Genomic DNA, 18,223 nt, shown 5'->3' with positions numbered 1-18,223 from the left:
ATGAAGGAATTTGCCTGTTCTAATCCGCATTGAATCAATTTTATTTGACGGACTGTGTGTGAACTGTCGTCGCAGAGGTAGCGTATCTTACTTCCTGCTATCCTCCAGCATTATGATTGCACTCTTTTTATGTACGCACTGCTTCTCTGTCTACCTTGTGTGTCTTACATTATGCTGTAAAAGCACAAACTGATGGTTCTGAGGCTGGCTTCTGAGTATCATGAACAATTTATAAAATGCTTATCAGAAACTATTTTAAAGGTGTCTGCTTTAGGGCCCATAATTATAACTGGCTTGGTCATGCGAGAAGGAAAAAAGGAGAAACGTGAATTTGGCGTTCCTAACATGCCAAAATAACTTGTGGTTGAGTAGTCTTACAGGCCTGTGGGTTAGGTATGGATCACAGATTGCTCCATCCACTGTTCAGTTTCAGTAGAATCAAATGACTCTGAGCACGATCAGTGCTGGTGTGAACATGCCGCATGTAGCACATGTATCAGTGGTCTAGCCATAGAATATAGCATGACCGCAATACAGAATTAAGCAATGAGTTCATTGATCAACTCAATGGATTCCCCTGGATTTAGGACTGCTGAACTCTTCTCTGCAGTATAAAGTTTTAACACTACAGACAGCTGTTCCATGCAACAGTGATCATTGATAAAGTGTTTACATCAATGCTTCCCATCCAAGATATAAGAGATTTTTCTAGTACCCCCTTTGTTATGCAAAAGCCATTAATTAAAGAGTTTCTGCTTTATTCCTATCTAAATACCCTATGCTTAGGTTGTTGAATTTCATCTGCATAATAGAAAATGAAATTAAGTTAATAGGAAATGCAATTTCAGTACTTAAAATAAAATACTGTGTTTTCTCCCTGTCTTAAAGAGGGTACAACACCTGAAACAGGAACAACGATGAGTACTACAGTTCCTCCTTCAGCCACCCCACTGCCAACAACTAGAATTACAGAAATAGAAAGTACAGTGTCTACCATAGGCACCACTATTCAACAGTCAACACCATTCGTCTCAACAAGCCCAGTGACAGTCAGCACTTCTGGAGTCACTGAAATAGGATCGACCACCAAAACCACCACTTTGGGCCCCACACCCTCAGGACCCACTCCCCACAGCACTACAATAGTAATGGAAACTGGTAGCTCAATGACAACCACTTCAGCTCACACTGCTCCTACAAGATCAACTGCCATCGCCACCACCACGACTTCGGGACCATCCTCCCTGGCATCTACCGCTAGCACTGTTGTGTCTCTGCCATCAGTATCAACCAGCGCTGCGTCAGCCACTACCTCTGGTACAACTCCAACAGAATCTTTTACCACCACTTCAGGAACAACCTCTAGTAATTTTACCACAATGACTGCAACCACAACCACCTCCAAAATTGTTTCTCCTGGCTCAACTAGTACTTCTGGACCAACTGCAACATCAAGTGCAGTCACCATTGTAGGAAGTTCTACGTACAGTATGGTTACTCCACTCAATGCTTCAAGTTCAACTACAAGTCCACCACCAACCACTCCTGGAAGAAATTGTTCTATTTTACCTAATGAATCTTATGCAGTGAGTAGATTTCATGAGGTTTTTTAGCATTCTGCTTTGGATGGAGGCTAGGCACATAGTTTCAATGTTCGTAACATACAGAGTAGGTATTAATCTGGATAGAAAAGGAGGTATTAATCTGGATAGAAATGAAGTATCAGTCCATTCTACTTCTTTCTGTTTTCTTGGGTATCAGCATGACTTCCAATGATATTTGGTTTGATAGCTTATATACTGCTATTCATTCTTCAAGTATAGTTTTAATAAAGCTTTCTTCAAGGAGTTAGATTACATCTCAATGTTTCTCTTTATTGTAGGATAGCTTTGATGAAGAGGTAGCCAAGGGCTAAGTGGTGCTAAACTATCTTTTCCGTTTCTGCTTTTGAATAGGTCCAGAGTGGGGAAAAGTTGTTTGTGTATTTACAGTGCAGCCCAACAAGAAACCAGAGGGCTGAACTAGTCTGAGTTTGGAATGAGTCGTACCTGGTCATAGTCTGCTTTCAAGAGAGGACTGTGAAACAGATCACCACATTCAAATGCTCATGAAATTTGACTCAGAGTCCTGAGTTTTTTGGAACCCTCCATCTTTGACACAGAGAAGCTAATGTCTTGTACATTTCTAAGCCTCCTCACAGCTTAGATGTCTACCAAGTTGCTCAGTAGATCTGCAGGGATAAAAAATATACGTGGCTGAAAAACTAGTGGAAGATGATAGAAAAAATGCATACAATCACAATGCATGCACATAATCACCTTAGACATTACTCCCCAAATAGCTGGTGTTCATTGTAGCTTTAGCTGCTAATCTGTTCTAGGCATTCATGGAAGGGGATTGATCATGTATTGATCACTGATATTGATCAGTGTCTTTCACTGTCAACTAGAGAGGGAGTCTAGGTGATGAGATTAGAACAGACATCTAACTTTCAGATAGCTGAAACTAAAAAAGGCAATTCCCACTTCAGGTTACTGACTTGACTTCTATAAGTAATGCTTTTCACTTAGCAGCTCTCAGCAGTGCTAGCTCACCTTGCAGGCCTTGATGGTTCTGACTGCTGCGCTTTCCATTTTCAGACTTCTGGTGGGGAAAAAGTTACCAATAAACATACGGCATTTTAAAACTATGCAGAAGATATTCAGGCATAATTGTTGTCAGTCTGACTGCTTCATAAGGTTTCTCTCTCTCTCTCCCCTCCCCGCCTCTTTTCAAACACAGCCAGGTGAGTCATGGTTGCTCTGTGACTGCACTAAGGCGATATGTATAGAAGACAATATAATCCAGGTGATTCCCATAATCTGTAATCCACCTCCTAAACCTACATGTGCCAATGGGCTTTCTCCTGTGCAAGTCCTTGATGAGGATAAATGCTGTTGGCACTGGGAATGTGATTGTAAGTATATATTTTGTTGCATATTTTATCTCCTATGGAAACAATACTAGTATCAAGAGCAACGATATTTACCAGAGGACAAGCCTTGCACAAGACTGGGACCCTCAGACTTCTAGTGTTGGTCTTTTTGGAGGGCTTCATTGGCTCTTTTTAGCTTATCAGGGGCTTTTACTTAATTTGCCATCATTTCTACGTAACTATTGTGTCAATAGAATAAATTGGTCTCCTGAGGCAGGATTTAAATGTCCAGATGCAGACATCTATAGGGTAGAAGCCTACATATAAGTTACTTGTTCAAACTATCAGTAAAGGTATATCTAGGGTGCAGTTAATCCTCTTCTCACTTGTCTATCAGAAATAAGTCAGATGATGAACTGTGCCCTGAAAGTGCCTATTTTTCTCTGTTATTGATGACCTCTAGATAATGAGCTTATGCATTGACATATACACTTTTTTAGAAATTTAAATGCTTACAGTTAGATGAAATGAATCCCACACCTACAGATTTTTTTTGTAGTCTGGTCTAATTCTGTATGTTGCCATAAGAAGCTAACCTAGCTACCTCTTTTTGTAGGCTACTGCACTGGCTGGGGAGACCCACATTACATGACTTTTGATGGACTGTACTACAGCTATCAAGGGAATTGTACATATGTCCTTGTGGAAGAGATTTATAAGAAAGTTGACAACTTTGGTGTCTACATTGATAACTACCATTGTGATACACGGGATGTAGTCTCCTGTCCTCGAACACTCATTGTGAGACATGAGACTCAGGAAGTGCGCATAGCAACAGTCAAACCAAATACTCTACAAGTAGAGGTATTGGAGAATGTTACCTTTGATTTCTTGATTAAAATATTAATACAGCATCAACCTGATATTTGTACTCACAATGTTAGGAAAAAAATTAAAAAGGAATCTGTGTTTTAGATTTAATACCAGTTTGGATTATAAAATAGGACTGCTTTGAAGGACTGCTTTTTTTACTCTGAATATGGGGAAAAATTTCTACAACTTCTTCCCTTTTTTATCTCAAATATTTGCAGTGCCTTATGCCTAAATACACAACTATGGACAAATTGCTAAAAGTAAAGGATATAAAAGAAATTCGTTTATAATTAATATTAATGTAACAAAGGAGAAGAATAAATGTTGAATGGGAGGATACAACGAAAACTAGCCATAACAATAAAATACTGGGCTTAAACATTTTTGAAAAGTACCATTGCTAGCTTTGATTGGTGTCACTTTTTTAATTTTTCAGAATAGGGGCTCTTATGTGTTTATTTCATTGACAAACATGATGCCCCAGCTTTGGGGCTTCAAAATTGGGTGAGAAGTGTTTGTATTTAGGTTTTCGTGGGGTTTGGTTTATTTTTGTACATTACTGTGTAGGAATATTAGAAGTTAGGTTGCAGCATATTGTTCAAAATTTGCTTTTTTTTCTCCAAAGCAAGGAAATCTACCATTGCTCAGTAAAACTAGTAGTGTTAGTTCCATAGGTGTATCATGGCTACTGTATTTAAATAAATAACAAAGATTTTGGCTTATTTCTTTCATTTAATTTTCCTACAAGCATGTTCCCTTTATGCCAAGAAAGTTAAAATTGTGTACACTAGGAATTTAGGAGAATTTTATATTGCACTTTCATGGGGTGTCTTCAGTGCCATAGTAACTCCAGTAAATCTGTTCAGTGTTAGAATTTATCTGTTTTGTTTAAACTGAATTTTAGCGTAGTTTATCCGTGGCTGATAGACCTTTTCTTTGTCTCAGAGACGAAAAGTTTGACTTTCCAGTAACATAAAAGGAAACACAGGGACACTTGTTACAAACTAAAAGCACGTTATTTGCCTTTACATTTTATCCCCAATGCAAAGTAATGAACAGTCAATTGTTTTCTAAAGTCAAACTAAATATATGTCTCTGTTCTGTTTTCTTTTATTTATTAGGTGACAGTAAACAAACAGCCAGTGGCTTTGCCTTATAAAAAATTTGGCTTGAGCATCTATGAGTCAGGCATAAATCGTGTAGTGGAAATTCCTGAACTAGGTATGAATGTGACCTACAATGGCTTATCCTTTTCTATCAGAATGCCCTACAGCCAGTTTGGCAACAACACGCATGGACAATGTGGTAAGGCTTACTTTTGTAATTTTTGTACTCTCAGAAAACCAAAACAGTTAAATGACAGCCCTGCCACAAAGGTGAATGGAATTTGATAACAAATCTGTGAGTGAATTCTTTCTTCCCTTACCAATTTTAGGTACTTGCAATAACAACACAGCAGATGACTGCATGTTGCCGAATGGAAACATTGCAGAAAACTGTGAAACCATGGCAGATCATTGGCAAGTTGTTGATCCCTCCAAACCACAGTGCTCTCCAGGCCTAATTCCTACAAAAGCACCTAGTACAACCCCGAAGCAGCCTTGCAAAGAATCTTCCATCTGCGAGCTTCTTTTGGGAAGGTAGTCATTCCTCTGGGGTTTATAAGCCTTTGATCTTCAAATTACATGGCAATTTTAGGATTCATTTCTCAATAAAAAGTGTTTCTAACTATTGCTCCATTTCTTGTAGCTTTGTGGGTTGCTTCCATTCCTTTTACTGTTTCTAGATGTCATTCTTTGCTGATAGTTGTCTTCCATCTCTTTGGCTGCTACGTTAACTTTTCTTGATGTTCTGGTGTTTTACACACTCTGCCCTCCACTGTCCTATGCTCTTGCCTTTTCCCACACTCACTTAGCAGAAAACAGAGTAACTAATAACGATAAATGTTTCTATTTCTAGTCTATTCAAGCCGTGCCATGGCTTTGTCCAGCCTGAAAAGTACTATGCAGCCTGCGTTTTTGATAGTTGTGTGCTTCCCAACTTAGACCTGGAATGCTCAAGTCTGCAGATCTATGCTGCCACCTGTGCTGATCAAGGTGTATGCATTGACTGGAGAAGTCATACCAATGGTGTTTGCTGTAAGTATTTGGCCATTTATCTTGAACTGTTAGGGAAGCTTATATGGAATTGTTTCAGCAATAATGTCCTAATAGTAAGTTATATTGCTTTCTGAGCAATGAAGACACCAATAAATCACACCAGCTGCTTTCCTTAAGTAATTTTACAGGTAACATTTTTAACATTGAAAATGATAAATGAGCCTGCAAAAATATATTTATTGAATGTGCCAGAAACATTTATATCAGTAGATACTTTTTTGTACATGGGCAGTTTTGTCTTTTGCAGGCATCAGCAGATCGCTCTGTATTTAGTGACATATGCATTCATTTTCAGCTGTAGTAGGAAGAGGACAGGGGGTAGGAATACATGCCCCTTTGAAAACATGTGCAAAAGAGACTGAAATTATGAAAAAACCTGTAATCAAGATGTAGACTCTTAGCTTTATCTCCTTAATGTAAAGTATGGTGCTATATCGCTATGACTAAATTGCATAAAGTAATTCCATTCAGAGACATGAGTCTGATATCTGGTTTTTGTTTTTTTTTCTCTTTGCTTCTCAAGATTGTCAAAGATATATAGGAAAATGAGTAGTCAGTGTTTAATTTCTTGGCATGTCATGGGGGTTTTATATGATCTTGTTACTGAGCTCTTCCTCCTTTTTATCCTCCCATTCCAGCTTATAAATGCCCCTCAGATAAAGAATACAGAGCATGTGGTCCTATTAAAGAGATAACCTGCAAATCAAGGTAAATAATTCCTTCACTGTTAGTTATAGCTCATACAACTATTCACTCATATGTAATGCACAGGTGGATGAGAGAAATCAACCTCCTGTCATGTCTTAAATTGACTGTCAAATTTGGTGCCACTGTTCTCTTGATCCTAAATCCGGGTGCCTGTACTGTTTATGTTGTTTGGCTATACCAAACATGAACACTGACAATCCCTAAATCTCGAATGTGCAGATCATTTGTCACTGTATCTTCAGTGAAAGGTTATTTGGCATAATCTTTCTCTGCATGCCTATGACAGTAATGGTGTTCCTCTGAACATTTTGTCTCATACAGTCAACAAAACGAAACTTCAACTAAACAAGTGGAAGGCTGTTTCTGTCCTAATGGAACAATGCTGTATGACTCTGGTGTGGATGTCTGTGTGAAAACCTGTGGTGAGTTTTACTGCTTCACTTGGATGCATGTTTGTTTTTTTACTCTTTGTTGTTTTCTTCTCATGTATGCAACATAGATCTGTCTGCATGCAGTACTTACACAACATATAGTAGAGATATCTACTGTTATATGAGAGGTAATGGAAATTTATTTTGCTATTGTCACAGGCTGTGTTGGAGTGGATAAAAAACCAAGAGAGGTATGCTGCCATATGCTTTTGTATTTCAAGTAGAGGCTGGGGGTGGGGAGAGGGGAGTGGTCTCCACTGGTGCAGTCTTGTTTTGTGGTCTCACAACTTTTCATTCCTGTTTTTACTTCTGTTCTTTTTAATTGGTAACCATGCAATCACTCACTTTATTTTCTTTAATGACAGTTTGGGGAAAAGTTTACCGTAAACTGTCAGGATTGTATTTGCCTGGAAGGTGGAAGTGGCATTGCATGTGAGCCTCATGAATGTGCCAAACAAAATAAGACCAGTTGTGATGGAGAAGGCTTCTATGAGGTCAATGAAGTCAATTCTGAAGACTCCTGCTGTCCCATTGTCACCTGCAGTGAGTTTATACTTTTGTTTCTAGTCTTTCTGTGCCTTTTAGGAATAGAAAGGAAAAGAGAACTGAACTAGTTTAGCACCAGAGACCCACAGCAGGGAGTCACAAAATAGTATCTTTCCTCATGCTTTTTAACAACAGCTTGCTCAATGTTAGGGAAAATATGTTTTAATATTGCAATGACTCGGCATAACTGAATTTACAATTATGGGACTCAACATAACTGAATCTATAGTTCTTGAGTTCAGGACCACATTTTATTCAAGTGAAATGCAGATATATTATGGAATTCTATGTGGGTTTTCATTTTGCAGCAGTTGCCTACAACCTTGGAGAGAGTAACAGTTGTCCACTACTTCTTTGCAAAGACTTGTGATGCTTTTTTAACACTTGGTGATTACACAGTAGAAAAAGTTTCATAAATTAGTGCAGTCCCCCAATCCGAAGTCTGGATTCAGTAACAAAAATGTGTTCTCTTTCTGCAATTTGTTTCTTTGGAGAGGATCTGGACTGTTTCCTAGCAAAGGAAAGTCTATCCTAAATGCTTTGATAGATGCCTATTTCTAGTAGCCATGATTTAGTGTACTTTCTGGCTTATTTCTTTTTTTTCAGAATGCAATACAAGCTTGTGCACAACTAAAGTCCCCAAGTGTACACTGGGATTTGAAGTTCATTCTCATATTCCCAGTGGTCAGTGCTGTCCTGTGTACCAGTGTGGTAAGTCCCTTGGAAATATATTACAATGATTAGCATTATATATTACATAATTTAGCATCTGTCCTGGTTTCAGCTGGGATAGAGTTCATTTTCTTTCTAGTAGCTGGTATAGTGCTGTGTTTTGGTATGTATGAGAATAATGTTGCTAACACACTGATGTTTTAATTGTTGCTAAGTAGTGTTTACACTAGTCAAGGACTTTTTAGCTTCCCGTGCTCTGCCTGGTGCACAAGAAGGTGGGAGGGGGCACAGCCAGGACAGCTGACCCAGACTGGCCAAAGGGCTATTCCATACCATATGATGTCATGCTCAGTATATAAACTGGGGGGAGTTGGCTGGGGGGCAGCAATTGCTGCTCGGGGACATGCTGGGCATCAGTCGGTGGGTGGTGAGCAATTGTATAATGTATCATCACTTGCTTTGTATATTATTATTATTGTATATTATTATTATTATTACTACTACTGTTACTACTATTCTATTTTATTTTACTTCAATTACTAAACTGTTCTTATCTCAACCCACGAGTTTTCTCACTTTCACCCTTTCAATTCTCTCCCCCATCCCACTGGAGGGGAGGAGTGAGCGAGCGGCTGTGTGGTGCTTAGTTGCTGGCTGGGGTTAAACCATGACAGCATCACACTTAGTAAGACTGTATACAATAGCCTATTGAAAGAGGTAATAAACACAGTCAGATTCTACAAATTGGTTACTATTAACATTGGTTACTACTGCTATGGTTATGACAAACAGCTATGAAATCAGATATAGGTCAGGTGGCTCAAGTTCAATTTTCCTGGTTTTAAGTACATGTAAGAACAGCTACAGAATTAACTGGGACTGTGGTCTGAGCTTAATCTAGCAAAATGTCCCTGTAAGCATTCCCAACAGAAGACAGCTTTACAAAGTCTGCTTTGTTCTTGGTAATTGAAACAAGGAACTATTTGTACCTGTTAAGTGGACATTCTTGGCTATGAACTGGGCTGTGTATATTGGACCAACTCTTCCTCCCTTTCTGCACATGCAGTATTTGTTCTTGTGCTTTATATATGTCATATCTGCCACCAGAAATGGGGAACAGCCAATATATTTGACCGTATGTATTGTGATTCACTGTGGAAGAAATGAGTTTGACTAAAGTGGGGTGAAGACTTTTTTTTCCCCCTGTGTAACCACCTAACTCTTTGCTTGTTAACAGTTCCCAAGAGGGTTTGTGTACATCAGAATGCTGAGTTCTTGGTAAGTTCCTATTTCAACAGTCTTCTGAAAATGCTTAAAAGACCAGTTAGTATACTTTATCAGAAGTGCTGTAAGGAGGTTTATTGAGTACAATCAATAGTTTAGAAATTTTCAAATTCCCATTAGGAGTTCATCAATTTCACAAAGACTAAATCATTTCTGAAAAGATTGCTGTGTATGAAAGAGACTGAAGAGTTGTTCATATGTCAATATCAGAGAGAGATTTGGGTTTAGAGTTAAGTGTGCATGCGTTTTAAAAAGTCAGTCCACATTTACTGTCAGCGCATTATTGCAGTTTTAAGACTCTGCTTTCAAAAATGAAAAGATTTGTAAATAGGTATTATTCTAAACAGACTTAGATTCTTAATGAATTCTGTTGGGTCTAGTAATTGTTTTATTGCAGATATTTGTATGACATATGTCCTTTTAATAGCTGAGTTTATCATTGCTATATAGGACTTTAATAAAGACACACGTTAAATTAAATTCAGTATTTAAAATGTTGTCTTCATAAATGGCCAGCCAAATAGCTATCCAATAGTGTTTATGATTGTTTCCTTTTCCATCACTTGGTTTACAGATCTTTTGGAAATTAACAAATGTCTGTCACACATGTCATATCTAATTAATATATGAACCTTTTTTTTTCTTAAAATTTATAGCCTAATTCCTCAGTCTTTGTTGATAAGTGTCAGAATTGTTTCTGCACTAATGAAGTTAATGTCAGCACTCAACTGAATATCATCTCATGTGAACATATTCCATGCAACACATATTGTGAACCAGTAAGTGACAAACTTAAAACAAACATAACCCCCCTCCAAAATACCCATGTACGTGAAAAGCAGTTTGATCAATGAGCAGTTTAAGCAAAGGACAGGGAGCAGAAATCAAGGGTCTAACTACAGTGCAGATGCCAACTGTCCTTGAGCAATCTCTTACTTGAAGCTTGGCTGTGTAACTTACAGTATTCAGTTCACATTGGGAGGATTAGCTGGGAAATTTCTGTAGAGCACTTAATGGAGTGATATTTAATTATTAGGCATATTTATTATAGTGCTTTAATTTATTCCATCTATAGCCTGCTTTTATTACTTGTCTTCCATTGGGTTGGAACACAGAAAAGCACAGACAGGCACAAATCTAGAATGCACTTCAAAGCATAATCAATTAACGGTTTAGTATGTTTTCATTTATTTCTCAAAAATGCATCTATCATCATAGTGCTTTCATTTTTAATTAATTTTAATATCTAGGGATATGAACGTCAACCAGTGAAAGGTGAATGTTGTGGAAGATGTGTACAGACTAAGTGTGTTATACATAGAGAAAACAATTCTGACCTCATCTTGAGTGTAAGTATGGTCTACCTCTTATGTCTCTACCAAATTTGTAAAGTTCCCCTTTCAGAGAGGGAACATCTCCTTCTCAGAGATAAGGCTTAGTGTAAGTTTGCACCTGAAAGGTCAGAGACTCACCTAAAGCAAAACCTATCTACAATTTTTTGGCCTGAAGGAAGGACACATGAAATCAAATTTTCTGGAAGGCTCTTCCTGGAATGACAAATCCAATACCATTGGAAGGTTTTTTCCTGCAATGTCTGGAAGCTTGGGCTTTTCTATATTATTTGATTTCTGTGTGCTGAAAAACACTAATAAAGCCTGCATGTGAAACAATTCTATTGCCCTTGTAGGGTGAAAGTTCAGGGTTGTTAATTACCACATAACAGTTTAGCTTTCCCTAGGCAAAATCCATTGACATGGATGAATTTGTTAATAACTCTAATGTACTTTACATATTTTAGAGGGATTTTTGTTTTCCAAGGGAAATCCCATGTAAAATGGAAGATTCTCTCCACGTGTGGCATACTGCAATACATGTAATAATCTGTATCCAAAACAGCTGTTAACCTAAAAATAATTAACTGGGAAACAAGAGGAAAGTCATTGTCAGAGGACAGGAGAATTTCTGTGTGAGTTCCCTTCAGCTTTCCTTATTACATTTTGTATTTTACTTGCAGCCTGGAGAGTTTAAAAATGATCCTTACAACAACTGCACCATTTATAGCTGTGTAAATATCCAGAACCATCTTATCTCTTCCACATCTGAGATTAGCTGCCCAGCATTCAATGAGGAGAGCTGCAAACCTGTAAGTAAATACGGAAAATTTACCCTCTACTCAATGCATAGATTACTTCAGTTTAGTTCAGCCATCTAACTAGCAACAAAAGTCAAATTAAGCTCTGATGACCTTTCACCAAAGTTTTTCAGTTCCAAGGGCAAAACTTCCTGCTGCATCCATGCACAGACCTATAGAGTGTATAAAATAAGATGTCTGGGTGAGAGTTCAAGGCTTATAACTGGCAGCTGTATCTCAGAAGCCAAAACACTGGTCAGCACTGAGATACAAAGTCCTTGGTGACTGCTTTGTGTGGGGCCTTGTTTGAACAAGAGCCGTGTTTTCTTGAATGCTACAGAAACAATCAGCTGTTCAGTCAGTAGGCTGCCAGTAACACCATGCATACTCCCCGTGGAAATATAGAAGTCTCTGAGAAAACCCTTTTTGGAATTGTTTCTGAGGAAAAATTGCATGATGTTAACTGTAGACTTCCTTCAATGCATTATCTTTATTTCCACAGTCCTTTGTAAATTGATAGATTTCAAGTCTGGAAGAGACCATTATCTTTGTTTATTCAGAACAATGCTACAGTTTTTGCTGGTTATTTCCAACCATTGAGGAATTGCTCTCCTCAGTTATTGTCCTAAAAGACTCTTTAATACAGAGAAAGAAAATAATATTATTTTTCCTGTTTCTTTGTTCTTTTAGGGTACTATTGCATTCTTACCTAACGGTTGTTGCAAAACCTGTAAGTATGCCACTGTACCTGAATCAACAATACAGAGAATGAATTTTCTTTTTAAATCAACCCATTTTGCAGCCATAGAGGCTGATATGTTTGTATTTAAATAGATACTTTCATATTTATATTTGTTATTCCAAGCATTCACTGTCTGATCTCTCTGGAGAAGTTTAAACTGAAGTAGAAAGACCACTTAAGACAATTCTTTGAGTGTACTAGTGAAGTGAATTGCAAGGAACTTCTGGAGCTATTTCACTGAAAGTATTTTCTAATCTTTCCCTATAGGTGCACCTCTGGATAGCCCCACACCGTGCTCTGTCCGTCAAATGAAAGACTTTATCGTCTATAAGGGCTGCCGTTCTGTGGACAGAGTTGTCATGACTGAATGTGAAGGAACATGTGGAACCTTCTCGCTGTAAGTAAACTGATAGGACAATGAGATTTTAATTCTGCTGGCACTGAGCTTGTTTATATAAAAGGAACAATAAATAGGTAGACTACAGAATGGTAGAAAACCTGAAACTATCAGCTCCCCAAATCATGGGCACAAAATCATGAGATCTGTGACTGAACAGTTGATTCATCTTAATACAAAGCAGAAAAGTGTATTAAATTGTCTTGAGATTCAGACAGCTATGATAAGGTCTATTCATACATTAAGAGCTGGCTTGTCTGTCATTTGTGTCAGACCACCTTGGCTAGAAATCATCACAAAAGGCATGCATTATTTCCTGTAAAGGGAATGAGCCCAGAGAGCAGCCAGACCTGATGCTGAAAAGCTGCTTCTCAATAATTAACATCTAAAATGAAATACACATACATCTTTTAAAGGAAGATTCAAACGTGCACAATTTTTATACAGTAAAGAAATTAGAAAACAAATGCTTTAGGGGTAGTTTTAGGAGAGTAGTTTCACTGTATATTTTTCTCTGAAATGAGAGAATCTACAAGAAAGTGGCTATAAGAAAGTGGCTAGTAGGGCACCTGGTACTGAGCTATTAAACCACTGGAAAAACATAATTCTAACTCCCCAAAGAAACTGTCATCTGCTGCCTATCACTGAATATGCCACAGGGCACCTTACATGGGAGAAAACTGATCTTTAGTCTCGGATTGAACCCCGATTAGCTGGTGGGTTTATTAGTATTTTGAAATACCTTATAAACTAGAGTCTTGCTGTGGTTGCCTCTGCACACAAATACAAGAAAAAGATGGCTCTTGACAGTTTATAGTCTGATATTGACAGATTCTGCAGGTTAGGAATGGTGCTTGGGAAGCTGATGAACACAAGGCTGCAAAAAATATTTTGCTGTGGGATGGGAACAGAAAGAGCTGCTGCTTCCCCTTCCTGTTAACACTGCCTGGTTTGGGATATGCACTTTGATTCACGTGATGCAATTGTAGCCCTTGTAGCCAATTGATTGATGCGATGTCATTGTAGATGGCATTGTAGCCACTTGTCTATGCAGTTTTCTTATTCAAGTCAGGGCTTTGTCTGCCCTTAATTGTTGATCTGGTGTATTTAACATCCATCACCACTGGGATGATGAGAGGAATCTAAGGAAGCTGAATTCCTAGAACTCACTGGGTTTTTTTACTAGGACTTCAATACTAATTGTTTTACCAGAAAAAAATCTCAGGAAATGCAATGAATTTTAAAAGCATATTCTTATAACCACTGCTCTGTCAGATGAGCTTAGCCACAACTGTGGCTCTTCTACATATTATTCCAAACTTCTCACAGGAGTTCTGTATGTAATTTCACCCTCTCCTCTGTACGCTGGTTTCTGGCACAGAGTAATGTTGCCACTTTCCATGTTAACAGATACTCTGCTGAGGCCAATTCTATGGAGCACAGCTGTTCCTGCTGCAGAGAATCAAGGACTACTGTGAGGGAAGTGGAACTGATATGCCCCACTGGGCATTCAATTTCACATAAGTATATATATGTGGAAAGCTGCAGCTGTCAGGACACTGAATGCAGCAGCTCACAATCCAGTGAGTTGCAGAGCACAGAAGAAAATGACAAGGCGAGCACTCTGAACCGTATCAAGAGAGCCATCAGCTTAACATCAAAATGAAGTGGAAAAAACCTAGCAGCATTCAACTAAAAGGACTATGCACCATTCTTATCTTCCTTGACTACTTTTGAACTTTGCTTTTCCCAGTTACTGTATCCTGTTTGTTCTCTGATTATTTTTAACAGTGCTCTATTTATTTGTGCACAAAATAAGAACACAAATTTGTATTCTTCCAAGTGCACAGCCTTTTGGACCCTTTTATAATCAGCTTATTTTCTCTGAATGATTAAAAGCACATTTAAAAAACTGTGGGTTTTGTACTTATTCGTGTGCTGTCTTGATGAGCCTGAGTTTTAAAGGAGAAGAAAAGTTCTTTTTCAAGTTATAGGAAGTCAACTGACATATTTCCTAAAATTTAGGGGTATCTATTTCTGGCTCCTTAAAAACTGAAATCTTAGAAGGTACTGTCTGGAGGACCCAACATGTAAGGTGGGGCAGAAGTTGATGGTGTCTGCCAGAACAAAGCCAAAGATGAACAATGCATCATGAAGTGATTCAGATGACTCGGAGAAACTTCTAGTTCAGCACCAGATCTCATTTTCACTAAGAAAGTAGTCCCTCAGCTATGAGAATATGAAGTTCATTCACAGTGCTTGCGGGATGTATAGTTAGTACTATAGTAAGAGGTCTCCAAATTCCAGCATCTGCAAAAGAGATGCCCATCTCTGAGCTAGTAATCCTAGGCTTCCTCTAGAGAGAGGAGAGAAATAGCCATTTTCTACATTCATTTGTCTCACAACAAAGGACATATCCAAAGGAGGTTAGCTGAATTGCATTCTAAAGTGCCTGTTCATCTGGTCTTACTCTAAGAGGAGCTGAAGGAGATTAGCTGAGAGATGGACATGTCTCTTGAATCATCTGAAGCGTAATCCACACCTTCTGTTCTGTGTAAAAAATGCTTTTGGTATTATTTTGCCTCTGTTAATAACCACTAATTGTGCTTTACCCTTCTGAGAACTTAAAGTAACTGCTTGAGCCACAGCCAACCTGAATACAAGCATCTTTGCTACCTAAAGAATTGGTGGCACCATTTTGTGCTACTACTAGCCCTGCCAAATGTGTTGCAGCTTAGAATGCAGACACTGGTAAGAATGCACAGAAAATGAAACTCCAGAAGTTTTGCATCTTTAGAGTACTATGATTAGGAGCTAATTTCTGTGGAGGGGGAGAGGTACCTGATCTAAGAAGAAGGAAGTTTCGTCAGTATACAAAGCAAGCTCCAGAACTAATGAAGCCTGGTTTCTGCTTTAGTATGGGTTTCTAAGAATTTCTGTCTCTAAGTTCATTGTGAGCTGTGACTGAGACTTTTCTCCTAGGGCATTTACAAGGTCACTTTCCTCTGTGAATTCTTTGTTGTCTAACAATTTCTGTGCTGACACTACAGCCATACTTTTCCTTGAGTTGTTTGCAAAACCCACTTTTCTCAAAATCTATTGACATTTAGCTGTCTTTGAGATCTTCATTTTAGCAGTTAAATTTGGCAGAAGTCAACAAATAGCTTCTGGAGACAAACAGATACAAGGTGTGATCAAATCTGCCTTGTTTCCTATGAAAAAGAGATTAAATATTCCAAGTCAGTAGTGGCATTTTCCTGCATACTATATTTACACTGAAGACTAAAATCTCCCTTGCTTAATTTTTTTTTTTTGCTTGTTCTGTAGTTTGCATGGGCTCTTTCTGTCCCTTCTAGTGATAGGCAAACTACTTCTAAATAAGGAAGTTAAAAGATCCTGTCAATAAGGCTGCAGATTTTGGCTTTGCCACTGCAGGGCAGTCTAGAGCTAAGAATGTAAAATTACTTTGGACACAAAAAAACAAGCTGCCTCCAAAAGAGAGTTTGTACTTCATCAAGTAGAGGGTTTCACTTCTGAGAAGAATGAATGCTGGTATTTCCCCACAGACACTTGTATGCTGTTAGTAAGCACTGAAAAAAAATTCTTCTGACAGGAATTTACATGCATGCACAGGATGGTGTTCCTTACGGTGCTCTGGATTACAGCAGGCTCTTCAGTTTTGGTGCTGGGTCAGTGCTGCCCAGAAGCAGGTTCCTAAGCAGGCGCTGTCAGAGAATTTTTACTTACAAGTGCTTGGCAGTTCCAGGTCAAACTGTACATGTCAAACCTCCACCCCTTTCTGCACTCTTAGTCACCTTAGAAATTTGCAGTTCAGTTTCCACCTGTATTTCCATTGGAACTGAATGACAAAATTGAACAGATTAAACTTTTTTCAGCAGAGAAATCCATAGATAGTCTTTTGGAGAGAAAGGAAGGAAAGACGCTTTAACTGTGTATGCCTACAAAGACAGTAACAGTGGCAGTGAGCAGCACTTTTGCTCCTTCCTACAACCCTCTTGGAAGTATATGGAGACCTGTCCTACCTGATCCCATGGAGCATTTTAGTTTCTTAAGCAAGAGCTGTTGGGTCTGTAGGTCACAAGCAGAGATTCATCTGGAAAACACAGGGGAAAAACTGAAGAAATCTCTCACAAGGCTATGTCAGCCCTTTAGGGGCTCAGAGGAGACAGTGGAACCTTCTGATCCCATTGTCTCCCAGGCAGGACCTACTGCAAGGGGCACTGACAGCTTCATAAAAAGCATTGGTGCTGGAAGGGAATGGGCTTGACTCCCTCTGTCATCCAAGAATGACTCCATTCACCAGGAATTTCCTTGTCTTCTGGAGTCTAGCAAGAAGGGAGCAGTAGCAAGAGCCTCAGCAGAGTTCAGCTGGGTGGCAGAGTGGCTAGAACACCATCCTGTCTCCATGCCCGAGTCCTGTGTTCATCTCCTCTTAGACTTTCAGTTTCGCCTCCCACTTCCATTGGTGGCAAAGGCTTTCTTTTTGTTTTGTTTCTTTTTCTTCATCTGCAGTTCCTTAGCAGTTTTAGTTTTGCCTTGAAAAAGGAGGAAGCCTTCCTGGGAGGCAAGTGGGACTTCTAGCCACATAACCTTTGAAGGCACCAAAAGACAGGGTCCTAGCTCTCCAAGAGCTGCTTGGTTTGGCCTCACTTTGTCACATTGTCCCTAAGGAAGATACGAGCAGAGTTCCTCTAAGCATGGTGTTTCAACATGTCCCTGAGGCCCTCAAAGAAGTGCTTGAACCTGCTTGGACATTTTGTTGAATAAAATAGAACAAAAAAAAATCATGGCCTTATTGCTGCTTTCCATAAGGGAAGGAAGGGCAGATACGGACAGGCTGAAATTCCCTAGTACAGGCTGGAGCTGGGATGATTATTGTCTTGATTGCCAGAGGTTGTGATTTGGAGTCCTTGCCTCAGTTGCAGGCACCTCCAAGGTAGCTGGAAGCTCGAGCAAATCCTTCCCAGGCAGCTGCAGTCTTACAGGAAGCTCCTCACAGCATAGAGCTAGCTGTAGAAGACAACTGCCAAATGCTGGAGCAAGCCTCAGTAGGCTAGCTGCAGCTCAGAGAGGGGCAGCTGAAGGCCTCCATTGCAGCTCTTGACACACTTGGCCACTCTAATAAGCAAAAAGATCATTGTCCTATTGCGTTGTGGGCCATTTAGGGGGGATACACACAAGTATTCCCTTAGATGCACCCTGAACCTTCCTTACAGTGTTACATGCTTCCCTGGAAGCAAGGCGATTGTGGTGTGCAGCTTACCTGTGGAAGTACATGAGTTTCATTCACAGTTGTAGTCTTCTCCAAGGCAGTTTGAAGCTCAGACAATTTCTTCCTAATTAGC

General features: G+C 39.1%; 1 protein-coding gene across 1 annotated transcript in view; it reads left to right on the top strand.

Moving 5' to 3' along the window:
- The window catches only part of MUC2 (mucin 2, oligomeric mucus/gel-forming), a 92,421-nt gene extending 77,649 nt beyond the window's left edge, over positions 1 to 14,772 (top strand). The window contains exons 43-60 of the mRNA XM_087746666.1: positions 889 to 1,586; positions 2,782 to 2,956; positions 3,531 to 3,778; positions 4,909 to 5,092; positions 5,223 to 5,427; positions 5,747 to 5,925; positions 6,585 to 6,654; positions 6,976 to 7,076; positions 7,245 to 7,276; positions 7,451 to 7,628; positions 8,238 to 8,342; positions 9,541 to 9,581; positions 10,244 to 10,366; positions 10,838 to 10,936; positions 11,602 to 11,730; positions 12,409 to 12,448; positions 12,728 to 12,857; positions 14,268 to 14,772. Coding sequence (XP_087602792.1) covers positions 889 to 1,586; positions 2,782 to 2,956; positions 3,531 to 3,778; positions 4,909 to 5,092; positions 5,223 to 5,427; positions 5,747 to 5,925; positions 6,585 to 6,654; positions 6,976 to 7,076; positions 7,245 to 7,276; positions 7,451 to 7,628; positions 8,238 to 8,342; positions 9,541 to 9,581; positions 10,244 to 10,366; positions 10,838 to 10,936; positions 11,602 to 11,730; positions 12,409 to 12,448; positions 12,728 to 12,857; positions 14,268 to 14,523 — 2,993 coding nt within the window. The 3' untranslated portion in view covers positions 14,524 to 14,772. The remainder of the gene's footprint in view (positions 1 to 888; positions 1,587 to 2,781; positions 2,957 to 3,530; positions 3,779 to 4,908; positions 5,093 to 5,222; positions 5,428 to 5,746; positions 5,926 to 6,584; positions 6,655 to 6,975; positions 7,077 to 7,244; positions 7,277 to 7,450; positions 7,629 to 8,237; positions 8,343 to 9,540; positions 9,582 to 10,243; positions 10,367 to 10,837; positions 10,937 to 11,601; positions 11,731 to 12,408; positions 12,449 to 12,727; positions 12,858 to 14,267) is intronic.
- Positions 14,773 to 18,223: the final 3,451 nt, after the last annotated feature.

Source organism: Nipponia nippon, unplaced genomic scaffold (assembly GCF_047370975.1).
Source record: "Nipponia nippon isolate SJK-2023a ecotype South Korea unplaced genomic scaffold, ASM4737097v1 scaffold_10, whole genome shotgun sequence".
NCBI lineage: Eukaryota > Metazoa > Chordata > Aves > Pelecaniformes > Threskiornithidae > Nipponia > Nipponia nippon.
The sequence above is the reverse complement of the archived record's forward strand: the minus strand, read 5'-3'. Positions and strand labels throughout refer to the sequence as shown.